This window comes from Marmota flaviventris, chromosome 10 (assembly GCF_047511675.1).
Source record: "Marmota flaviventris isolate mMarFla1 chromosome 10, mMarFla1.hap1, whole genome shotgun sequence".
NCBI classification, from domain to species: domain Eukaryota; kingdom Metazoa; phylum Chordata; class Mammalia; order Rodentia; family Sciuridae; genus Marmota; species Marmota flaviventris.
The window spans coordinates 23,924,102-23,950,408 of record NC_092507.1 but is presented as its reverse complement, the minus strand read 5'-3'; the positions used below and the strand labels follow the sequence as shown (position 1 = coordinate 23,950,408).

At 43.7% G+C, this 26,307-nt stretch overlaps 2 protein-coding genes and 1 long non-coding RNA gene across 3 annotated transcripts in view; 1 reads left to right on the top strand and 2 right to left on the bottom strand.

Annotated features, from left to right (window-relative positions):
* Window positions 1-558, bottom strand: part of Zbtb8a (zinc finger and BTB domain containing 8A) — a 99,376-nt gene extending 98,818 nt beyond the window's left edge. Inside the window, exon 1 of the mRNA XM_071617619.1 lies at window positions 318-558. The gene's annotated coding sequence lies outside the window, so the exon portion shown is untranslated. The remainder of the gene's footprint in view (window positions 1-317) is intronic.
* Window positions 559-580: 22 nt separating this feature from the next.
* LOC114094229 (uncharacterized) lies at window positions 581-8,041 on the top strand. Its single transcript, XR_003582992.2, has 3 exons — window positions 581-729; window positions 4,933-4,999; window positions 7,508-8,041. It is a non-coding gene; the product is annotated as an uncharacterized lncRNA (long non-coding RNA).
* On the bottom strand, window positions 2,908-25,205 carry Zbtb8b (zinc finger and BTB domain containing 8B). The gene is made up of 4 exons (XM_027937286.2): window positions 25,187-25,205; window positions 15,759-16,783; window positions 6,557-6,735; window positions 2,908-4,273 (listed from the first exon to the last, which is right to left on the bottom strand). Exons 2-4 carry the CDS (start codon window positions 16,738-16,740, stop codon window positions 3,956-3,958), a joined length of 1,479 nt encoding a protein of 492 aa, XP_027793087.1. The 5' UTR covers window positions 16,741-16,783; window positions 25,187-25,205; the 3' UTR covers window positions 2,908-3,955.
* Between the last annotated feature and the right edge of the window lie 1,102 nt (window positions 25,206-26,307).

The window sequence follows — 26,307 nt, the reverse complement described above, 5'->3', positions numbered from 1 at the left end:
AGTTATACCCAGTGACTGGTCATATCGTGTATCACACACAAACTCCAGACAGTCGACCAGGAATGTCACAACCTGAGATATCATGGAAGAAAATCTTTTCCATATTAAGCTTCACATTCTGTTTTGCTCCTAATGATTCTGCTACTTTAAAATTTAACAAAAATGAACAGAGACAATTGTTCCGGGTATAGGAATCAGAGTCAGGATTTCTAACTTTCCGCATCATAAATCTAAACCAAGCTGTGAACCATCTGGCCTCAGTAACTGAACACAAAATTAAGTTCACACATTAAAGGTCATTTAAAAAAAAATCTTACCATATCTTACAGCAGGGTGTTATGGCTTGGATCTGAAATGTCCCCCAAATGCTGGTGTGTTGAAGGCTTGGTCCCCAAGGCAAAGTGTTCAGAAGTGGGACCTTTGGAAGGTGATTGGATCTAACTACCATAATTAGTTAATCCACTTGATGGATTGTGGGCTGTTGGGAAGTGGTTAAAAAAAAAAAAAAACCCTAGGAGGTGGGGCCTAATTGGAGGAAGTAGGTCCTGGGGCGGGGGCATGCCCTTAAAGGCTATGTTTTTGTCCCCTGTACCTTCCTCTTCTGTTTGCTTCCTGGCAGCCCTGAGGTGAACAGTTTTGCTTCACTACACCCTCCCCACCATGACGTTCTGCCTCAACCCAGGCCCAGAAACAACGGAGCCAAGTGACCATGAACTAAAATCTCCAAATGTGAGCCAAGATAAATCTTTCCTTCTTTTAAGTTTTTTCTCAGGCATTGTATCACAGCAACAGCAAGCTGTCAAATACCCACAATTTTTCAACCTTGGTACTACTGATGTCTTGAACTATATGATTCTTTGCTGTGAGGCCACTGTCCTACACATTGTAGAATGTTTATTAGCATTCCTAGTCTTTATCTATTAGATGCCAGCAGCACCCTGCCCCATGTCCTAACAACTGAAAACAACTCCAGACATTGCCAAATGTCCTCTGTGGGGCAAAATCACTCTCAATTGAAAATCAATGTCTTACAATGAAACTTTACCCAATGATATGAATAGGTTACAGGATCACTGAAGAGAATCAAGGCTCTCCTAGAAAAGGCAGACAGAAGTTGAACTGTGAGGTAGAAAAGTAGTATTTTTCAATACATTTATTTTATTTATTTATGTGTGGTGTTGGGGATCGAACCCAGGGCGTCACATGTGCTAAGCAAGTGCTTTACTGCTGAGCCACAACCCCAGGCCAGAAAAGTAGTATTAAAACATTAGAAATTGCCGGGCATGTTGGCACATGCCTGTAATCCCAGCAGCTCGGGAGGCTGAGACAGGAGTATCCCGAGTTCAAAGCCAGCCTCAGCAAAAGTGAGGTGCTAAGTAACTCTGTGAGACCCTGTCTCTAAATACAATACAAAATAGGGCTGGGGATGTGGTTCAGTGGCCAAGTGCCCTTGAGTTCAATCCCCAGTACCCTCCAACAACAACAACAAAACATCAGAAATAAACTGGGTGTGATAGTACATATTAGTAATCCCAGTTTTTGGGGAGGCTAAGGCTGGAGGGTCCTGAGTTCAACGCCAGCCTGGACAAGATAGTGAGATCACCCCCATCTAAAAAAAAAAATCAGAAATAAATTAAAAAGAAAATAAAAAATATTAAATATAAGTCCTTATAAAACAAGTCTAAACACTAAGTTTTCTTTTGCGGGACTGGGATTGTGGCTCAGAGGTAGAGTGCTCCCCTAGCACAGGCGGGACCCAGGTTCGATCCTCAGCACCACATAAAAATAAAGGCATTGTGTTGTGTCCATCTACACCTAAAAAAAAAAAAAAAAGTTTTCTTTTGTGAAAATCCCTTTTTTGAGGAGCTGGTGTTGTGGCTTAGTGGTAGACTGCTTGCATGGCCTAGTATCCAGTCTTTGTACAGTATGGCTCACAGCTGGCCATGCCTGAGCTGGCCCATACCCTGTTGAAGAATAATAGGCCACTGATCACATGTGTGGCTGTCACAAGACCAAAGTGTTATAAAAGTTTCTAACCCAGCATGGAGGTGCACATTTATAATCCCAGCAACTTGGAAGGCTGAGGCAGAAGGTTTTTTTGTGTGAGTTCAAAGCCAGCCTAAGCAATTTAGCGAGGCCCTAAGAAAATTATCAAGACCCTGTCCCAAAATAAAATATAAAAGGGCTGGGGATGTGGCTCAGTGGTAAAGCACCCTGGGTTCAATCCCAGAACCAAAAAAAAAAAAAAAAAATTTTTTTTTTTCCTATATACTCTTAATTCCTGACTGTCCTGTCTGGTAGAGTGCTTGTTTAGCATGCAAGAGGCCCTGGATTCAATGCTCAGCACCACAAACAAACAAACAAGGACAATTAAAAAAGCCCTCTTTAACCCTTCAAGAACCAGACCAACACCTACAAGCCAATTTACAATTTACACTTGCTCTTGATTTTTTGTTTTTGTTCAAGAGGCAGAAAGAAAAGTTGATTTTACATCTTTTGAAACACACTGTATAAAAATTAAAGGTAAAGGGATTTTTAAAAAATCCATTTTGGATACTTTAAGACAAAATTTGAAAGTGCATTCAAGTACATCCTTTGTCCCTAATGTCTCCTAAAGAGTATGCTCTTTAACCCTTTAAAGACATTCAGCCTCTTTTGTTAGAATGATTGTATAGCTGCAGCGTAGATGAAAAGCAGATTGGCTTCAAAACCTGTTCAATTAATTTTCTCTTTCCTTTGAGAGGGTCTTTTAAAAGGTAAATGAGGGCTGGGGCTGAGGCTCAGTGTAGCACACTTGCCTGGCATGTGTGAGGCCCTGGGTTCCTTTCTCAGCACCGCAAATAAATAAATAAATAAAAAGGTCTATCAACAACTAAAAAAAAAAGATAAATGATTCAGAAATAGAACTTGTTTAGATGGGCTTATAATTTCCTTCCAATTAAAGTTCTGGGCATAGACAAAGTTAAAGAATGAAAGAAATGTCATGGGAAGCTTCATTTCTGTGTTACATAGAGATGTCCTTTGGAAATGGCTGGAACAAGTAGGGCAGCAATTTGAGTTTTGCCCAAGTAACTTGCTTTATGATCTCAGAACAGGTTATTTGTGTGTTTAGAATTGCTGAATACCAAACCAGACAGGGAAACCACCCAGCCCTGACTCACAGCTCCCTTCTTGGGAATTATAATATAATATTATAAAATATAATTCAACTGGGCACGTGGGATGCCCTAATGAACCTTTCAGTTCATTTCCAGGCTTTTCTGCACACAAATACTCCCAGTCTTTAAGACTATAGTTTTGGAGTACCTTTTATGATCATGCAGTCAGTCTGTTTTATATCAAAGAAACATTCCCTTTAATACATTGCCAGAAAATTAAAATGTGGAAATCTTTAGGACAGGCTTGACAAAGGGAAGACTGATCCCAAACTTAATGTAGTCTTGTCTACTGGAGAAGAAGGATGTTAAAAAAGGGATGCAGAGGATTGGGACAATGTGAAAACAAGCATCTGGATTTTCTTATCTTCCTCTTAACCAGAGGTTGGATGCACAGCAGGAAAAACAGGAAAACTCTGGGCTACCCTCAATTCACTCAGAATTAAGGGGTGGTCAGCAAAGCCCTCAGAAATGGAGGGTACCACACTAAAAAGTTATCAGTCTTGGGTTGGGGTTGTGGCTTAGTGGTAGAGCACTTGCCTCAAATATGTGAGGCACTGGGTTTGATTCTCAGCACCACATATAAATAAATGAATAAAATAAAAATAAATTTTTTAAAGTTATCAGTCTTAAATCACAAAATTCGGCCTCTACCGGGTAGCCTAACAAAAATGCAATTATAATAACAATGAAAACAAAAAAAGTTCCTCCCAGGGTTGCACAATATTGAACCAATGGGGGGCTTTTGCTGCAGAATGAGCAAGAGTGCATTCTAAGATGTCTTCCCCACCCATTTATTGCTATGTCAGTGTCTCCCGCTCTGATGCACTGGATCGAATTTGTGGTTTGTCATCAGAATCCTCTCCGGTAGGGTCATTCTCCTCGCCAGACTCCACATAGATTGGCCAGTCATTGTCTGTGTCACTCTTCTCTTGGCTTTCAGATGATGCCTCCACAAGGCTAAGGTTGATGGGCATCAAATCGTCATCGTCATCATGAGTGTCTGTAACACAGGTGCAGCTGTCACACAACCCAAAGCGCCGCAGCCCCTGAGAAAGGTGGCTCGTGAAGGTTCTTCTGCAGCCCTTGCAGATGATTGGGCGGTTAGATCTGTGTACCTATGATCATAAAAAGACACAGTAAATATCACAGAAAAGGGGTTGAGCCAGGGTCCACAGGCCCCATGTGATCTGGCCCCTGCCTGACCCTCTAGCCTCACTTCATGTCCTCTCCCCCTTGCTTTCTCTGCAGAGTCTCAGTCTCACCGAGGTCCTTCCACCCCAGGATGTGTGTGGAGTGTTCCCCCTTCCCATCACCAGCTCCTCGCCGTTCCCTAATGCCTTTCAAGAAAGTTGTCCCTGATGCTCTGAGCCACCTAACTATATATTCTCACCTATGCTTCTTCCTTTGTTGTATGCCTCATAAATCATTGACAAAATTCAGTAGACTGTAGGCTCTAAGGGGCAGGGACAGAAGCTATCTCATTCATTACTGAATTCCTAGTCCTTGGCACATAAAGGGCATTCAATGAACTGATTAGGATTGATGCTAGGGATTGAACTCAGGGACTTGTATGTGCTGGGCAAACACTCCACCACTGAGCTGAACCCTTGGCTCTTTTTATTTGTCTTTTAAAAATTTGAGACAGGGTTTTGCTAAGTTGCTCAGGGTGGCATTGAATTTGCCATCCTCCTGCCTCAGTTTCCCGAGGAGCTGGGATTACAGGTATGTATAAGGAAATATCTTTTTCTTTTTTTTTTTTTTGGTGGTGCTGGAGATTGAACCCGGGACCTTGTACATTCGAGGCAAGCACTCTACCAACTGAAGTATATCCCCAGTCCCAGGTAATGTCCTTCTAATGTGTGCACTCTATAGGGACTCCAGGGTACAGCAGCTCTGAGAACCAGGATACATACAAGAGAGAGGGACAAGAAAGACTGATAAAGACAACCAACAATGATAGCATCTAGTGGGTGTAAAGTAGCATCTCACGTTGGCTTTGATTTGCATTTACCCTATAAGTAATAATGGTGAGCATCTTTAGAGGTGCTCATCGGCCATTTGCATGTCTTTTTATTAGAGAAATACCTACTCAAATTCTTTGACCATGTTTAACTAAATTATGCCTTTTTTATTGTTTCACTGTAAGAGTTCTTTAAATTTTTCAGACCCTTATCAAACATGTGCCTTGCAGAGATTTTATCTCATTCTATGGGTTTTTACATTCTTTTTTTGGGGGGGGGGCAGGGGTACCAGGGATTGAACTCAGGAGCACCCGACCACTGAGCCACATCCCCAGTCCTATTTTTTTTAAGAGAGAGAGAGAGAGAGAATTTTTTTAATATTTATTTTTTAGTTTTCGGCGGACACAACATCTTTGTTTGTATGTGGTGCTGAGGATCGAACCCGGGCCGCACGCATGCCAGGCGAGCGCGCTACCGCTTGAGCCACATCCCCAGCCCCCCCAGTCCTATTTTGTATAATTTTTAGAGACAGGGTCTTACTGAGTTGCTTTAGCACCTCACCATTGCTGAAGCTCCCGTCTCAGCCTCCAAAGTCGCTAGGATTACAGGTGTGCACCACTGCACTCGGCTCACATTCTTTTTTTTTTTTTTGGTGGGGGGGGGGGGCGCAGTCCTGGGGATGGAATGCAGGGCCTCGTGCAAGCTAGGCAAGCGCTCTACCACTGAGTTACATTCCCTGGCCTTATTTTGGCTTTTCCAAAGAGTAACTGCCTTGCTCAGAGATGACCATAAATGCAGAGTCTTTCTAAATGGCTGGAAGGTTCTGTGGCTGGTGGGAATCACCAGCTCACATGAAAATAGAATCCTGGGGGCAGCTAGATAGAAGAGAGGTACCTTTGGGTTAAAGCCCTCTTTGCTGCCTACAGGTAGCCTTATAAATGGTAACACACCCCTCCCCTACCCCCAGGGGAAACTGAGGATGCAGGTTATCTCTGGGATCACACCAGTGGGAAGATCCCCACTTCCCTGTCTAAGCCCTGTTGTTCTCTGCCTTTTGACAACCATTCCTAAGCAGGATCTAAAAGTCCTTGACTCTCTCTCTGTAGAAAACTAGTCTGTGTGGCAAGGCCCTAATGGGGATGTGGCTCAATGACAAAGTGCCCCTAGGTTCAGTTCCCAGCAGAAAGGGGTCTGGGGGGCAGGGGAGAGTGAAAGAAAGAGGAGGAAGGAAGGAAGGAAAGAAAACCAGTCTGATATCTGTGTTTTAGCTTTCTCTAAGCGCTACCAGCCCAGCTTTAATTCAGTAGGAGAAATAGGTTCAAAATTCTCTGACAATACCTCAGAGAGCAGAGAAGGGAAAGACAAGCTGCTTTACCCTTACATTACGTAATATCAGGAGCTGCCCCTGCCAGAAGAGCCCGGGGGCGGGGCACTTACGCTCAGGGCGTGGCTCCGCAGGTGCTCCTGCCTGGTGAACCTCTTCCCGCAGGTCTCGCACGGGTAGGGCCGCTCGCCAGTGTGCGAGCGGATGTGCCGCTTGAGGATGCCCTTCTGTTTGGCAGTGTAAGGGCAGAAAGGACACTTGTGCAGCTTGATGGGGACGACCAACACGTCACCTGTAGAACCCAATGGATGGATTTAGCAGTACCGTAAGCCGTGGAAACCCTGGCCACCCTCTGATGGATGGGATCCTGAGCTGGGGGATTCCACCAGCCCAGACACACAGGGAGGGTATCAAAAGACCAGCCTAACTCCAGCTCTGGCTCCCAGTCAGCCAGACATAAAATGGGCTTCTGACACTAGGTTGCAGGAACCGCCACAGACTCTCACACTTCTCTGTGACTCACAGTCAAGAAATACATCCCAGGACACAGTATCTTCACATGGAGAGCTGGAGATGCTTCCTGAAACATACTCCCTCTGGTGTGTCTATTCTGTTTGATTTCATTTTGAGATGGTGAGAAATGAGACCTTGTTAGGGACTGAATTGTGTCCCCCTACAAATTCATACCTTAAAGGCTTAACCCCTAAGCTGACTGTATTTGGAGATAAGGCCTTTAAGGAGGTAATTCATGTTAAAAGAGCTCATAAGGGTGGTGCTTAAATGATAGGTCTGGAGGCCCTATCAGAGAAGACACTCCGAAGGGCTGGGGATGTGGCTCAAGCGGTAGCGTGCTCGTGTGGCATGCGTGCGGCCTGGGTTTGATCCTCAGCACCACATACAAACAAAGATGTTGTGTCCGCCGAAAACTAAAAAATAAATATTAAAAAATTCTCTCTCTCACTCTCTCTTTAAGAAAAAAAAGAAGAAGAAGAAGAAGACACTCGAAATGACTGATCTTTCAGTCTCTCTCTCCCCCTTATTCTGGTCTCCCCTCCCTACCCTAGAGCTCACACTGTGGGAACCACCATCTGCAAAACAGGAAGAGAGGCCTCACCAGAAACCAACCTTGCCTGCACCTCCACCTTGGACTTCAAGCCTTCCAACTGTGAGAAAATACATTTCTGTTATACTATAACTATACTTTGTTATAGTAGCTTGAGCACAAGAAGACAGACTCTGAATGATCTCATTATCTTCAAAACTGAAAAAATCCTAAGGTGGAACAGACTTCTGGACCAGAATTCATGCCTGGACAACAGTTCCTAAGAATATCTTCCAGGAATATGCACAACAGTTCCTAAGGATATCTTCCAGGAGTATGTAGAAGAGGTCTGCTATAATGCAGACCTTAAATTGTTTGAAATTCATATTAACTCAATATATCTGAAATCATCAAATACCCCGGAATACACTTAAACCTTGTTTCTACATTTTTTTCCCCACCTTGCTTATACAACTAGTAAGGTGATGTCATGGTTGTCACCCAAACATATAAAAACGGTTCTTCTCAGGTCTTCTGAGTTGCACTTACTGCAGTATCCTGAGATTTGTTCCTTCTATTTGTGCCCTTCAGGATTCACAACTTTGGTCATCATATCCATGGGGACACTAGGGACTCAAACCTTTTGGGTAGAGAAAACTGGGTTAAGTCCTGGTTCTATCAATTATTAGCTGTGTGCCCTTGGACTTCTCACTCAACTTCTCTGTGCCTTACTTTCCTCATCTGTAAAACAGGTTATGACTATCATTCCCGTCTCATTGGATTGTGATAAGAATGAAATGAAATTTAACACCTAAAGTGCAACACCTGGCACATAGCAAGCACTCACAAATATTAGCCATTTTGCCATCATCATCATTTATTTTTCTTAATAATTTTTATACCTTTATTTTATTTATTTATTTTTATGTGGTGCTGAGGATTGAACCCAGGGCCTCGCACGTGCTAGGCAAGCGCTTTACCGCTGAGCCACAATCCCAGTCCTATCATCATCATTTCTTTGGCTCTTGTGGTCTCTCTCAACACTGGAGTAACTTTCTCTCTGGGACCACCTCAAGACACCTAACTCTTTTCCAGCTGCCGCAAAAATATGGCAAGGGAATTCCAAGGGAGGGCCCAACATCTTTTGGAGGAGGGGTGGATATATTCTCTTCAGTTTCTGGTTCCCACCCTGATAATGCCTAACATTTTGTAAAAGGTATGGGGACTCTAAAATCTGTTTCCTAAGATAAAGCAGCACCTCACAGCTCAACACCATACACAGGGTGGACTATGATCTTTCTTACTGATTACACTGTAGGTCCTGAGATACCCGTGAAATAGGAGTGATAATCTGTTTCCTGGGATAAAAGCTCATAGTTCATCTTTCTGCCAAATGCCTTTGGCGTTGTGCAGGCTTCCTGTCATTTACCCCCCTCAGCTTGGTCTTGGACTATACCCTTGATTATCTACAGGAACATAAAGTAAAATGGGCCCAGCATAAGCCCTGGGGGTGGAGTGGAAAACTGTTAACCATTTCTTCATCAGAAAGGTATGAATTATCTCAGTACTTTCCATTCTCATTCATAATCTAACTTCCCAGTGCAACAACAGTTCCCTTGAATGCATATTTCGTCCTAGGTGCTGTGTTTGCAGACATGTGAATATACCTATACAATACCATGTAACACATGTAAAGTTCAAAGTGTTGAAGAAATATAGATAAGAAAGTCATGATTCTCTCTAGGAATTCAGAGGCAATTCCAGAGAAGAGGTGACCTTTGAGCAAAGTTTTGAAGGATGAATGAGTTCACCAGAAGTTCCAGATAAAGGGATCCCAGATAGAGGAACAACACATGCTCAAGCATAGAGATTAATGATAATATGGAGTATGAGAAGGGGAATTAGGAATGAGGCTGAGGAAAAGGCAAGAGCCAGACTGTGATAGTTTCATTCATTTGTTTATTTATTTATTTATTTTTATTTATTTTTTTTAAGTTCTCAGCGGACACAACATCTTTGTATGTGGTGCTGAGGATCGAACCCGGGCCGCACGCATGCCAGGCGAGCACGCTACCGCTTGAGCCACATCCCCAGCCCTCATTCATTTGTTTATTCAGGAAATTTACACTGAGCACCAACTATGTGTAAGGCTTTGTCTTAGGCCCTGGGAACACAACAGTGAACATTAAGAGACAAAACTACCTGTCCTGGCGGAGCTGACATGTTAAGGAACTGGAACTTTGCTCTATAAACATCTATGATTTTAGGCAGGGCAGGTATATGATCAGATTTTTCATGGTCAGATTTGACTTTTTTTTTTGAATTGGGAATTCAACCCAGGAACACTCAACCACTGAACCACATCCCCAGACCTTTTTTTATATTTGATTTAGAGACAGGGTTTCACTGAGTTGCTTAGGGCCTTGCTAAGTTCCCGATACTGGCTTTGAATTTGCAATCCTCCTGCCTCAGCCTCTGGAGCTGCTGGGATTACAGGCATAGGACACTGCATCTGGCCAGGTTTAATTTTAAAAGATCCCTCTGGAGACAGTTCAGAGGAAAGATTTAAGAGAGGCAAGATTAAAGGTAGGGAGGGGATGCAGGTCTGCATGAGAGATGCCATGAACTAAAACAGTGGTCCTGGGGTGGACACACTGAGGAGAAGGAAAACCAGCAGCACTGATGACCACCTTGCAGGTGGGGATCAAGGAAAGAAAAGGCTCTAAATTATGACACAGATTGTGGGTTGGCGACTTGGTGGAGGATGGTGGACTTGGCAGGGAACACGGGAGGAGAGCAGGTGCAGGAGGAAGAGGTGTCTGCTTGGATTTCACTGTGTTTGAGGTGTGTGCAGAGTGTCCACATGGGGATGTCCAGGTCAGACAGGTAAATCTGGAGCTGGTTGGGAGGGGAAGGCACAGGTTGGAGAGTCCTCCAAGGACTGGAATGGCTGCCTGGGCTGAGCCCATGCTCCCCGCTGAGCACCTCCTGCCCCTGGGTCAGAGGCGGGGAGGGGCCTCCCTGTGCTTCACTGCCTTTTTTCACACTGTCTCTGCCTCCTTCCTTAAGCCCTGAGACCTCTGAAACTCTTATAATCAGACGATCCCACTTCTGCCCCTCCTTTAGGGTCACCCCAGCCCTAGGCCATCCCATCCCTTAAAGATGCAATCACCCAGCCTTCAGCAACTCTTGGTTTAATCCTTGGCTGGAATACTGAAAACCACCCTTATAATACCCTGGCCTTTCTGTCCCTTGACTTCCTCTCCTCTTCTCCAGACCTTTGTTCTCTACCCACCTCAGCGCCCTGATCCTAGACAACCAACAGATCACAGGATGCAACTTACCTACGTATTACAATTACCTGGAACACTTAAAAATATACTGATGTCCAGGGGCTGGGGTTGGGGCTGGGACTCAGCAGTAGAGCACTTGCCTCACAGGTGAGGTACTGGGTTCGATCCTCAGCACCACATAAAAATAAATAAACAAAATAAAGGTATTGTGTCCATTTACAACATGTGTGTGTGTGTGTGTGTGTGTGTGTGTGTGTGTGTGTGGTGTGCTAGGGATCAAACCCAGAGTTCACAGATACTAGGCAAGTGCTCTACTATTGAGCTACAAGTTCAGCATCTTTTTTTTGGGGGGGGGTGTTACTGGGGATTGAATCCAGGGGTATTTAACCACTGAACTACAACCCCAGCTCTTTTTATTTTTTGATACAGGGCCTTACTAAGTTGCTAAGGCTGGCTGGCCCCAAACTTTCAATCTTCCTGCCTCACCACCACCCCAGGTCACTGGGATCACAGGCTTGCACCACTGAGCCTGGCTAGCATCATATTTTTAAAGTGCCCCTCCAAATCTAATGAACAGTCAATGATGAGAATCATGACCCCAGTGCTTTCTACCTAGTCCATACCTGAAACAAGGCAACTTAACACCAACAGAGAAAAATATACAACTGTGTATTCTGATCTCATTTTTTGTTGTTGTTGATTTGTTTGTTTTGTGGTACTGGGGATTGAATCCAGAGTCTATTGCAAGCAAGTGCTCTATCATCGAGCTATATCACCAACCCCTTTTTAAATTTTGAGGTAGCTTCTTGCTAAATTGCCAAGGCTGGCCTCAAACTTGCCATCCTTTTGTCTCAGCCTCCTAAGTAGCTGGGATAACAGGACTGGGCCATCCCTCCCACTTCTGATCTCATTTTAAATTCGTGACCACTAAACTCATAAGATCCATTGGTTCTGCCCAGGCATCCTGTTTCTTTGGTTCATTCACTCTTCCACTTTTCTCAGTGACTATTTTAATCCTTCCCTTTGCTCAAAAACTCAAACCCTAACTCCTACTCCTCAATTTCAGCAGCTGTTCTTACTTCTTAACTCATTGAGAAAAAGAGACATCAAAAGAGAACCTCCTGCCAGGCATGGTGGCACTGGCTCCCAGCAAATGGGAGTCTGAGACAAGAGGATCACAAGTTCAGAGTCAGCCTCAGCAACTTAAGTGAGGCAACTAAGCGATTCAGCAGACACTGTCTCCAAAGAAAGACTAAGAAGAGCCTGGGGATGTGGCTTAGTGCTTAAGTCCCTCTGGGTTCAATCCCTGGTACCAAAAAAAATCTAAAGGACTTCCCATGGCCTGCAAAGCCTGACCTGGTGGCTCTTACCTGGCCTCCTCATCTCTCTACACTCTCAGCCTTGCTCAGCCCACTAAAGTCACTCCAGTATCTGTGCTGTCCCTTTTGTTCACTCACAAGCATGATCATACACATGGGCCTTTGCACTTTGCTCTCCCTGTCTAGAACATTCCCTGATATCTGTACAATTTCTAATCACTACATCCTCTTTCCAATTTACTTCCTAGGTGTCCTATCTTCACTAGGAAGCAAAACAATGCAGGCAACCAATGTAGGTGAACTTTCCAAGAAGAGGTGGGACATGCTGGAGCTGGGGTTGAAGAGAGTGGAGGAGATGAGATGACAGGAGGACCTTAGCTTTGACAGTGTCTGCTACATCAGGGATGACCAATGCAGATTTGTGATTATTGCAGCAACCTCCCAGTGTCCCTGCCTTATCTCATGCCATCTCGTGTTGAGGCCAAATTAATCTCCCTGAAGCATAGATCTGGTCTATTCCAAGCTCACAAATTACCCAAAACTCTTCTTCCTGCAGATGAAGCCTCACTAAGCACTGAAGATTTCCTGCAGTCTGACTCCAATCAATTTTTCCCTGTCTCCTTCTCTTACTCTGGAATGCCATCTCTGTGGAATCTCCCAGAATTCCCAGTAAGAAATCATTCTCTTGGTAGATCACTATGAACACAGAACTCTGTCTCTCAGCATCAGGAAGAGATGACATCATTTCTTTTTTTTTTTTTTTATAATTTTTATTGTTGGTTGTTCAAAACAATGACATCATTTCTAAACATGTCTTATCTCCTCTAAAGACACCATTGGGCCAGGTGTGGTGGCACACACCTATAATTCCAACAACTCAGGAGGCTGAGGCCAAAAGTAAAAGAGAGTTCAAAGCCAGCTTCAGGAACTGCAAGGCACTGAGCAACTCTGTGAGACCCTGTCTCTAAATAAAATACAAAACAGGGTTGGGGATGTGGCTCAGTGGTCAAGTACCCCTGAGTTCAATTCCTGGTCCTCCGCCCCTGCAAAAAGACACCATTGGTTCTTTGAGGGCTGCATTCATGTGGGACAGCTTTGTGCCTTCACAAGGAAAGAACTCAAATATTGGAGTAAATAAATGAATAACAAAACAAATCAATCCCACTGTGTGCCTTGGCACTTGGAATAAATTTACTCTGGAGCTGTGTTAATGAAATCAACACCTGGTAACAATAGGCACTGCTGAGGCCCAGGTAGCTCCTCGACACAGTACCCTGCAGTTATAAACCTGATTTTCCATACTGGTTAAGACCAGACTTGAATGAAGGTGGTGCAGAGCCAAATTACTATTTCTAGATACTCTTTGAGCTTATGGAAAGAAGGGCTAAAGGACAAAAAAATCTTGACACTGAAATCCTCTATCCCCTCAAGATACCTTCTTAGTCTCTTTAGTAAGTGGTGTAAAGCCAGCCCAGATTTCTTTCTTTCTTTCTTTTTTTTTTGGTACTGGGGATTGAACTCGGGGCTGCTCTACCACTAAGCAACATCCCCAGTCCTACTTTGTATTTTATTTAGAGACAGGGTCTCACTGAGTTGCTTAGCGTCTTGCTTTTGCTGAGACTGGCTTAGAACTCAAGGTCCTCCTGCCTTAGCCTCCTGAGCCCCAGGATTACAGGTATGCACCACCACACCCGGAGCCAGCCCAGGTTTCTAGTTGAAGCTCTGATGCTTGCTTACAGGTTCTGCATTTGGAAAGTTCACTAAACAGTCTCTGTTTCCCCACATTTCCTCTGCCAAATTCATGGGGGTTTATGAGGGTCTCATGGATGGTGAAATGCTAGTATCATGAGGAAACAGGAATTCCAACAAATCCCCACAGTATGTTCACTGAAATAGCCACTGCCTTAAACAAATGCTGGTTAAGCCACAGACATGGAAGACCAGAGCAGCAAAAAAACATTTTCAAGTTTTGAAGTCTAGTTTTAATCAGACATGGTATTCTTGCTTTAAGAAAAAAAAAAGAAGAAGAAAGAAAGAAAGAAATTAACAAGTATCAAAATGGTCATTTAATAAGGAATAAATGTAATTGATTTCCTCTTTTTTTTTTTTTGGTACCAGGGATTGAACTCAGGGGTACTTGACCACTGAGCCACATCCCCAGCCCTGTTTTGTATTTTATTTAGAGACAGGGTTTCACTAAATTGCTTAGCACCTCACTTTTGCTAAGGCTGGCTTTGAACTTGCAATTCTCCTGCCTCAGCCTCCCAAGCTGCTGGGGTTACAGGTATGCGCCACTGTGCCTGGCCTGATTTCACTGTTTAATACTGAAGGTCGAACTAGAAGGTGATTCATTATTTCTTGAGGTTCTGAAGCCACCTTTCATCAGTAAAGTGTAAGCCCAGTTTGTTTCTGTCTCCCATAAGCTGGGTTGTGATTGCCCTACCTGTTAAGAAGAGTTGAACATGTGAACTCGTTTTTCAGAATTGCTCAAGAAAACAACCAAATTCTCTTAACACACAAATGGCATGAGGTTGGGGAATGCAGCTCAGTAACAGGGTACTTGCTTAGCATGCATAAGGCCCTGGGATCCAGCTCCCAACACCGAAACACAGACACACCTACCAAAGGATGTGAGAAATTGACTCCCATGGAGTTAAACACTAGTTTTAAAATATTCTCAAGTAGACAGCACTTCAACCACTCATATATACTGAGTGCCTACTATGTGCCAGGTACCATATAAATCTCCTTTGCAATAGAACACAATATCCTATGTAAGGAAAAAATACTGACAACCTTCTCTTCTGATCCTCACAATAACCTTGTGGGAAAGGTAGGGTAGGAACGATTCTTTCCATTTCAAATATGGCAAAACAGCTCAGAGATTCAGTAATTTAACTAAGATCCCATTGCTGGATAGTGGAAAAGAGGGGCTTCTTTCCATATCTCCAAATTGCCCTCAACATGCTTCTATAGTCATCCTCATTATCCATGAATTCAACCAATCACTAACTGAAAATATTGGTGAAGAAAGTGTGTCTAGGGCTGGGGCTTTAGCTCAGTAGTAGAGTCTCTGCCTAGCATGCATGAAGCACTGGGTTTGATCCTCAGCACCACATAAAAATAAACAAATAAAATAAAGGAATTCTGTCCAACTACAAAAAAATTTAAAAAAATAAAAAAAAGAAAGTGTGTCTATACTGAACAAGTGCAGATTTTTTCATTGTTTTGTCATTGTTCCCCAAACAATGCATTATAACAACTATTCACATAGCATTTACATTGTATTAGATATTATTCATAATCTGGACAGGAGGATGTTTATAGGTGACAGGCAAATACTGCATCATTTTACATAAGGGACTTGAGCACCGGGTACTTATTATCTGAGGGGATCCTGGAACCAATCCCTCATGTATACCAAAAGAGAACTGTACTCTGGTTGTAAAGGTAAAACACAGATACGTGAAGAAACGATGTCCTGAATAGAGCAGGTGGTGGTGGTAGTGGCAGCCATGATGGTGGTGCTGGTGGTGATGGTGACAGATGATGGCAGTGACAAACATCAATGGTGATGGTGACCACGATGATGGAAGAACACAAGGCACAGAAGGTGCATGCTAAATGACCAGCAGAGACGATGAATGTTAATGGAGCTCACCTGAGTCCTCTCCATACCAGTCAGTCTGGACATCCATCATGGAACTCATAGCTACCCCTGCACCTTCCGGTCTTCCCTCCAAACCCCGAGGGAAGTGATGGTCTGCCTCATCTTTGCTCGGGACAGCACCGTTGCGCAAGAGCGCCTCTAGGAACTGCTTCACGTGGTAGTTACTGTAAGCCAAGTCCATGGCCTGGCCGCTGGGCAAGGCTTCCTCCATGTGGGCCAGACTCAGGGGGGCGGCATACTGCTGCAGCTGTTCACCCACCTCCACCTCAACTTCAGCGGCATCGAATTCTACCTTGGGCTCTACGCGTTTGGGCAGAGTGGCGAAGTCACTATCAGTCGAGCCTCCACTCTGGCTGTCTTTCACCACCAGTTCCAAGGGGTGGCAGTCCCCGCAGTCATCGCAAGGGGATTCTCTCATGTCCACACTCTCTTCTCCCTTGGCTGGAGAGGACACCAAGCTCTTGGTGCCACAGGAGGTCCCCTCCTTGCCTGAACTGGGGCTCTCACTGTCGACCTGATGAGCTGCTGCAGCTGCTGCCGCCGCTGCCGCAGCCGCGGCCACCGCTGCCGCCACTGCGGCCTCCTTCTCCATCTTTCGGCAAATATCAAGGGACGACCGGATATATGTCTTGCAGAAGTTCACCACGTCGTTCATCTGCAGGTAGCTGGCAGCTGACATGACTTCAATCACATTCTCCCCACATAAATCCAACTTCCCGGAATAAAGGAAATCTAAGATGGTGGAGAAGGCGTCGGAGGTGACGATGTCCAAGGAGGCAGTGCTGTGCCGCCCGCTGTCCTGGATATAGTGAATGAGCAGGGCTCGGAAGTAGCCGCTGTTAGCAAACAAGATGTTCCTGTGGGCCTTGAAGATGCGCCCTTCCACGATGATGCTGCAGTCACAGAAAAAGTCCCTCTTCCGCTGTTCATTCAGCTCCCCCAAGAGCTTGGCATAATAGGACTGCATCTCCATTTCGCCACCAGCTGCTGCGGCTGCTCTGAAGTGGCCTGTATCTCTGCCAAGATTTTTGTTTAAGTTAACTCATAAACTCCAACCTTACAAATAAGATGCTTACTATGTTTTGGCAGTCCGGGGAATTGAACCCAGGAACTCTCTACCACTGAGCTACATCCTCAACCATTTTAATTTTTTTTATTTTGAGACAGGGTCTTGCTAAGTTGCCCAGGTTGGACTGGAACTTGCAATCTGCCTGCCTCAGTCTTCCAAACAGCTGGCATTATAGGTGTGTACCACCACACCTGGCAAAATGCTCATTAAAAACATAAAATAAAATTCTTGTAGTTCAGCGTGGTGGTGCATGCCTGTAATCCCAGCAACTCAGGAGGTTAAGGCAAGGAAACCACAAGTTCAATGCCAGCCTCAGCAACTTGGTGAGGCCCTGAGAACTTAGAAAGTCCCTGTCTCGAAATAAAAAAATAAAAATAAAAAGGGATAGGGATGTGGCTCAGTGGTTAAGCACCTCTGGGTTCAATCCCTGGAACATCATCAACAACAACAACAAAAACACAACTTCTAAAACCACTGGTTCAATAGTGTCTTTATGACATGAACTATTTGGGATCTAATAAAAATCAGAGGTTATCCATGGGGCTGGGGTTGTGGCTCAGCGGTAGAGCGCTTGCCTCGCACGTAGGAGACCCTGGGTTCGATCCTCAGCATCACATACAAAAATAAATAAATAAATAAATAAGTAAACAAGTGAAAAAAAATAATTAAAAAAATCAGAGGTTATCAGTTAGGCTAATTGATAAAAGAAGAAGAACAAAAATAATTATAACTAACTACAAGTAAGCATGATACTTAAGTGTTTTAGATGGATATTTTCTATAAATTTTTGTAAAAACCCTGTGAGTAAATAATGACATTGTCCCCATTTTTCCCACAAGATAGTTGAAGACAGGAAATGCCCTAGCTATAACAAAGACAGGACCCAGAACTGTGTCTATGGTCCTCCAGAGTCAACGTTTTTATGCCCTACGTTCTCCTTTCTTTTTTTTTTTTAATTTTTAATTTTTTTTGGCAGGGGCTACTGGGGATTGAACTCAGGGGCACTGGACCACTGAGCCACATCCCCAGCCCTATTTTGTATTTTATTTAGAGACAGGGTGTCACTGAGTTGCTTAGTGCCTTCCTGTTGCTGAGGCTGACTTTGAACTTGCGATCCTCCTGTCTCAGCCTCCCAAGCTTCTTTAATTACAGGCGTGCACCACTGCACCCCGGCATTCTCCTTTCTTTAAGGCTCAAATTACAGAAAATATCCAAATTTATCTGGACATGGTGCACACAGCTGAAATCGCAGCGACTCAGGAGGCTCAGGCAAGAGGATTCCAAGTTTGAGGCTAGCCTTACCAATGCAATTAAGGAAGACTCTGTCTCAAAATAAAAATAAGAAAGGGCTGGGATTGTAGCTCTGTGGTAGCTGGATTCAATCCCAAGCACCACACACGAAAAACTACCCCAAACCTAAAAAGAACTGTTCAGTCTCTAGTGTCTTAATATAGATTTTGAGATTGACAAGTACAATCTCAGCTCACACCTTTTATCTCCACTTTGTGGAAACATCTGGTGGCTTCCTGGGCAAGTCAGTGTATGCTACCTATTCTAATGGTTCCGGTGTGGTTGTAGGCTCCTGGGGAACCATCCTTTCCCTGTTCTTGGCTAATGTGCTTTGCATAAAGATGTGTAAAATGCAATGCAGGCTGCTATGATCACTGCATCCCACCCTCTGATCAGAGTGGTTGACTCAGAGATGGCCATAAGGCTTGGCCAGAGCCAATGAAAAGAAATAAAACATTTGCTGGGTTTTTCGGAGGGGGGAAAAAAGAGCACTCTGCTCTATGAGCATACAGGATGTAAGAGACACTGCTACCATACCACCAGGGGAACTAGCCTGACAAAGACCACAGCCCAGTCAGCTGATGGAACCTGGGGACACCATCTGAGTCCCAGCTCAAGCTGTGCCAAGAGCCAATTAAGTCTCTTTTTGCTTTAGCTAGTCTGAGTTCGATTTTCTATTGCTTGCAACTAAAAGACTCATAATTGACAGAACTCCACTACCTTTGGTTGACTCGTTCCTATTCTTTCTTTCTTTCCTGGCCCTTCTCTGTCAGTGGAATACAAGCCCTTTGAAGGCATGTGCATGTCTTACTCACCGTGACAGCCCCTCAGCACCTGGCATAGTGTTTTGGTTATAGTATGTTTGCTAAGTTAAAAGGAACTTAACTGCTAAGTAGAACAAGTATAAATCAAGTTTAAGTCCACCTGGTAATGAAGACAGAGATGCTGGCCCTCTTCCCTCAGCTCTCCCCTTCATCTTCTCTCATCACACAAACCACAGAACCACCATAACTGCCCCTTTACCCACTGACTCTCCAAGCTCAGAGAAGTTCCTACAACCAAGCACAGTCAGCCCTCTGTATCTGTGGGTCTTGCATCCATATGTCCAACCAATTGCAGATTGAAAATATTCAGGGTGGGAGGGAGTTGTGTCTGTACTGAACATGTTCAGACCTTTTTCTTGTCAATATTCCCTAAACAATATCATATACAAATTATTTACACAGCATATACATTGACGATTTAATGGATATGCATAGGTTATAGGCAAATGTTGGGCTTTTTTTTTTTTTTTGATACTGGGGATTGAACTTGGGGGCATGTGAACACTGAGCCACATTCCCAGCCCTATTTTGAATTTTATTTAAAGACAGGGTCTCACTGAGTTGCTTAGTGCCTCTCCATTGCTGAGGCTGGCTTTGAACTCATGATCCTCCTGCCTCAGCCTCCCAAGTCACTGGGATTATAGGCCATTTTATAGAAGGGATTTGGTATCCTTTGGGGTCCTGGGACCAACTGCCTATACATGCTAAGGGACAACTGTATATCATCTCCCTTTACTAGAGTCACAAAAGGCTACCTAGATCTGCTAACAACTCTTCAACCACACTACCTTTTTACAAATAGAGCTCAAAGTGTTTGTCCCCCAACCCAAAGACAAGGCAACCCCTTCTTTCCAAAAAGGTCTCTCCACCTGCAAATTAGGTCCCCTGAGGCCTATACATTAACTGCACAGACTTTACTCATAAAGACCCATCACAACCTTCTTGAATAGCAATCTACATCTACTTTATGCATATTTACAACAAGGGATGTAATAAATTTAGAAACCAGAGAACCAATTAGGAAGGTAATGGAGAGGAACTTCTATAAACAGATCAACTGACAAACTTAAAAGTGAGAACTAACAGGGAAAATTCAAAAAGTTACAAAAAGTTGAACAAGGAATATTTTTAAAATATCAGCCTAAGGCCATTTAGCTAAAGGTATTAACTGATCCTACACACTCAAAATGGCCTAAGGACATCAATAACTAATAGCCCAAGGCTATAATTGATGGATTTAAGGCATCAAGAAGATTCTCCTTTTTATATTCATTCTAAACTCAAAGAAATTATACCAAAATTTTGATAATTTTTTCATCCAAAGTAGTTAAAGTTAACATCTTGGTTCAAAAACAAAAACAAAAACAAAAAAAAAGGAAGAAAACTCTCAGATAGATGAAAAATTCTACTGTTCCCAAATAAATCAACCCTGAAAGTTATCACAGGATGCAGGGTCATTCTCACCTTTTCAAATGACCCAACCAGGCATTCTTAGCAGTTCTTGCTATTGCCTTTGACAATTAAAATATTAAGGTAAAATCAAGATACAGAAAAACACCACATTTAAATACTATATTTTATTCTTTCTCAGAACCAAGAAAAAACATTTCGGATTGATAAAATCACATTTTTCAATGTGCTAATTCCCAGTGTTGGTGAGGATATAATTTGGAGCATCATTTTAGAAAGGGATTTGGAAATATTTTTTAAAATTTTAAATGAAAGCTGGGCCAGGTATGCTGGCACACACCAATAATCCCAGCAACTGGGAGGCTGAGGCAGGAGGATCACAAGTTGCAGAACAGGCTAGGGAACTTGAGACTCTGTCTCAAAATAAAATAATAATAATAAAAATAAATCCCCAATACTTGTCAAAGAAAAAAAAATCCAAGCTGGGGTGTTAGTGAGGGCCTATAGTTCCATCAACTCAGGAGGCTGAGACAGGATGATCACTTAAGCCCAGCAGTTCAAGGCTAGCCTGGGCAACATAACAAGGCCAGTCTCAAAGAAAAAGAAGAAAGGAAAAAAAAATCCTTAAAATACATACACTTTTTATCACAGCAAGTTCATTGCTATAAATTTACCTGTTGAGATGTAGTCACCAAAATACATCAAATCATATATTCAGAGTTTTACGTATTATCACATTTTTGTACTATCACAAAAGTAGAAATAATTTGAACCTTCATTATTAGGAGAGAAGTTAAATCACTGATATTACAGTCACACCATAGAATAGTAAGCAACTGTGAAATCTGACAGAATCAAAGTGGAGTCTTTGTGTGTGGGGGGGGGGGTGTGGGGGGGGTGTATTAGTGGAGACTGAACCCAGAGGCACTCGATCACTGAGCCACATCCCCAGACCTTTCTTTTCTTTCTTTTTTCTTTTTTTTAGAAAAGTTCTCACTAAATTGCAGAGGCTGACTTCAAACTTGCAATCCACTTATCTCAGTCTCCTGAATCATTGGGATTTCAGGTATGCACCACCATACCTGGCAAAGTTGAGTTAAACCTTAGCAAAATTAAATTAAATTAAGCCAGGAGAGTATGAAAGAGGGGATCTCCTGCTAATTCCTGATAACAAGAAGTATCTCAAAGACTTCTAGAACCACAATCTTGCACAAAGGTCACTGCTACCTTACCCCCAAAATGCCACAAGGACACATGCCCAACAACTGCCTGTTTAATATTAGACCAATGCAATCCTTGCAGCCAAGAATTATTGTTTCAAAATATGTAATTCTTCTCATTTTGTCTTTAAAAACTTCCCTTTGACTAATCTCATTGGTTATATCAAGTTTACTATGGCATGTACTTTGCCATTGCTATGCTATTCTATTCCCAAATAAACTTAATTAATCTCTAAAGAATCTCTCTCGGATGGCTATTTAGGTTGACACAATCATTTAAGAACTATCTACATTTACATGAAAAGATCACCAAAATAAATTAAGAGATAAAAATCAAAAACAAAATGTATAGTTTATGCACACGTGTGTATATACACACATACACATATATGTATATTTGCATTTTCTAGCATACATGTAATTTTTTTCTGGAAAGTTATATGAGAAAGAGTTAAGAATGGATACCCTTGAGGAGAGGAACTAGGGATAAAAAGTGTGTCTGGCTGGGCTTGGAGGCGCACACCTATAATCTCAGTAACTCAGGAGGTTGAGGCAGGACAAATGCAAGTTTGAGGCCAGCCTCAGCAATACAGCAACTTTGTGAGACCCTGTCTCAATATAAAAACTATAAAGAGATAGTGATGTGGCTTAGTGGTTAAGTGCTCCTGGTTCAATTAACAGTACAGGAAAGAAAAAAAGGAGAGAAGGAAAGTGGGAGGGAGAAAAGAGGGAGGGAGGGAGGGAAGAATGAATGAATGAATGTGGTCAGGGGACCTTCACTTTTCATTTTAAATCTTCCTGACTGGGGGTGTGTGGTGTGTAGGCCTGTAGTCTCAGCTGCTAGAGAGGCTGAGGCAGAAGGATTACTTGAGACCAGTCTGGCAACATAAAGAAACCCCCATCTCAAAATACAAAGCAAAACTTGAAGGGTGGTGGCACATGCTTTAATCCTAGTGACTTGAGAGGCTGAAGCAGGAGGATCCCAAATTGTAGGCCAGCTTCCCAACTTACCAAGATCTTATCTCAAAAAAAGAACAAAAGCAATACATACAACATTGTAGAATATTCCAAATGTTCTACATTCCAAATGCACAGAAAGGTTTGGTTTGGGATTGAACCCAGGGGTGCTCTACCATTAAGCAACTTCCCTAGCCCTTTTTATTTTTTATTTTGAGATAGGGTCTCACTAAGTTATTAAGATTGGCCTCAAACTTGCATCCCTCCTGCCTCAGCCTCCCAAATTGATGGGATTACAGAAGTGTCCCACCATGACCAGATTCACTCTTTTTTAAAATTAAAAAAAAGGGGGTGGTGTGCTGGGGCTATGGCTCAGTGGTAGAGCGCTTGCCTAGCATGGGTGAGGCACCTGGGTTCCATCTTTGGTACCACATTAAAAAAATAAGTTAACTTATTTTAAAAAATAGGAAGAATGGGTATAGGGATAAGAAATTGGCAATCCTGGGAGCTAAATATGTAAGTATATACAGACTCTTTTTCCCCCAGGACCTTATACATGGTAGGCAAGCATACTATCTCTGGGCTACATTCCACCAATTTTTTTTTTTTTTTTTTTTTTTTTGAGACAGGGTCTTGCTAAATTGCCCAGGCTGGTCTCAAACTTACATTCCTCCTGCCTCAGCCTCCCAAGTAGCTAGGATTATAAACATGCACCACCACACCAAGTTTACAATACTTGTTGTTGGTTTTTTTTTTTTTTTTTTTTTTGGTACCAGGGATTGGACCCACAGGCATTTAACCACTAAGCCACATACCCAGCCCTTTTTTACTTTTTTTTTTTTTTTTTGAGACAGGGTCTCACTAAGTTGCTGAGTTTGGCCTTGAACTTGCAATCCTTCTACCTCAGCTTCCCAATTCACTGTGATTACAGTTGTGCACCACCACTATAATACTTCTTAATTTGCAGAACAGTCTGATCTACAGGACTCCTTCCCAGGGTACTTCCTTCTTTCACTGGAAGATGCTCCTTTCAGAGTATCCCAAACCCATTTCTTTTGGCTTTCTTACTGTTAATATTCTTGATTTTTTTCCAAGACATTCAAATACTCCATGACTTTCAGAAAGACTAGTCACATATTTTTCCAAAGATTTCCCCAATTCTGCATTTGGTATGTACTTATGAAATATTTATTTATATCAACTCCACTTGCTCTGCATCCTTGGGACATGCTGAAGATCACCACTTCCTTTGGTAAAGCAGGTAAGGGTAAACTTCTCATTGACCACACTCTTAGAAGCACATTTACCCACACTCTGGCAGGGACCTTTCTAACCTTCTTTTTTTTTTTTTTTTTTTTGAATTTTTTTTTTAATATTTATTTTTTAGTTTTCGGCGGACACAACATCTTTGTTTGTATGTGGTGCTGAAGATCAAACCCAGGCCGCACGCATGCCAGGCCAGCGCGCTACCGCTTGAACCACATCCCCAGCCCCTTTCTAACCTTCTCATGGTTCCAATTCAATTCAACAGTTACTAGCCAGGGGTACACTGCCTGACATAAGGATGATGTCAGGAATAGAAAAATTAATCAAGTAAAGTGCCTGTGCTCCATACCACCACCTGCAACACAAACTCCCATATGCCCTTGAGGGAATCCTAACCAGACACACATCTATCTTTGATCAGAGGCTAAAGCAACCTTGAATTCCAGCCCATTCCTGACAATACTCCTCCCGTCTCAGCAACCTGAGAGTAATAAAAACTTAAGTTGTTAGCATTGACTGTAAAGTGTTCAGTACAAAACATGATACCACTACTTTATAAGCGTATTAATCTTAACCTCACAATAATCCAGTACAGTAGATGTTATCATTACATCCTCTTTCTCAGAGAAGGAAATTGAGGTTCAAAGATACAGATAACACGTCCACGCTAGGAGGAACCCAAAAACCTGGAATCAATTGAATCCAGAATTGACATCCTTAACCACTATGTTAACCGATCTCCCCCAAATCCTCCTGGATATCCTGTGCTGGGTTGGGAAAGTCACTCCTTTCTCCGACACATGGAAAGGATGGGAACCACAGAGGAGAAGAGTTTTCATTTGCACAGGAAGAATTTCAGGGCCAACTGCATCTTTAGTTCACAGGCTAAATTACTCCAAGATAGGAGGACCCTCCCCTATCCAGAGCCTGACCGGTGGAGACCTCCGGAACCACCTACTGGGCAGTCCAGGGCTCCCGAGGGTGGGGCCTCGAGGCCTTGCCCCTCCCGCAGCCTCCCCGACAAAGTGACCATCGCAGCGGCGGACACTGCCCCAGCCCGGCCAAGCATCATTCACCATCGTAATGAGTGGACGCCAGGACCCCGGCTGGACGACGCGAGGGACAGCCCAATGCCAAGGAGTAGGGTAGCTGTGCCGCCGCGCCCGCCTCTCCCCACACTGAAGGAAGGAGGGGATCGGCCACTGAGTGCCGGTTCGCGCCGCCGGGGTCCCAGGAGTTGCCAGGGCCAGGCGCTCGGAAGGAGGCTGACTGGATGGGAGCAACCCTGCCTGCAACCCACCCACCGGACTGGCCTCCCGGGGAGCCCCCAATATTCCCCAAACCAATGACTGAGGCAGCGCGAACCTGCTTCTCTGCTCTCACCTTCCACCGGGTTCCAGCAGCGCCGCCACCACCAAGCTACGCGCACCGACACGCCCCCCTTTCATTCACCTGGCGCCCCCTCCGGTGAGAGGCGGGGCAGCTGGCCAATCGTACAGGCTATTGGGCTCTGGAAGGCGGGCCTTCGGCCAGCAGGTTCGTCAATGGCGCTGGCGCCCCCTCCAGAGGATGCGCTCTGAAGGCTCCAGGGCTGGCGGAGTGATGGGAGTTGTGGTCTCAGCTCTTGCTTTTCGGGGGAAGATATACTGGACAAAACTACAAGTACCAAGATGCCAAAAGGGGCAAGAACCAGCGCTTGTAAAAAGCTGTCTCGGTTCTGTCTTTTGAGTCCCACTTGAGAGATCTGCCAAGTATCAGTCTCTTTGTCCCGAGATCTGAAAGCACGTCGTGGATAGTAAGGCAGCCTGGAGAATTAGAGCTTTGTCCTATCAGTCCGCTCGCATTTTACTTAGGGCGCTCTCCGCAGAATTCCAGAAATGAGGGAAATGGTTTAATTTACTCAACAGGTTTTTCTTGCACACCCACCATCCACCTTCACCGAGTAGTAGTTACAAAAGATAAAGATACAACTCCTTTCTCTATTTCGACTTTCAGGTTCCTATACACCAGTGAAACAGCCGTACAAGGTGATAAATAGCAGTACTGGCACGTTCTGGGACAACTGTGAACAAGACAAGACTGGTTACAGCTCTCAGGAGCTTAGTTCTAATGGGCGCGCGGGGCGGGGTGGCATATTAGCTTGAGGGCTACTTGGAACGAGGTACCACCAATTGGGTGGTGTAAAGAGAAATGTATTGTCTCACGATTCTACTAGTCTGAAATCGAGGTAGCAGGGTTTGTTTGCTCCTTCTGAAGGCGGTGTGGGAAGCATCTGTTCCAAGGGCTATGTCCTTGGCTTGTAGATGATCATCTACATATTCATACAGCATTTTCCTTCACTGTCCAAATAAGGATACCAGTCATATTGGATTAGGGGTTCACTCTAAAACAATGTGAAGCCAGGCGTAGCGGCACATGCTTCTAGTCTCAGCTACTTTGGAGGCTGCGGCAAGAGAATCCAGAGTTTCAGGACAATCTGGGCAACATATTGAGACCCTGTCTCA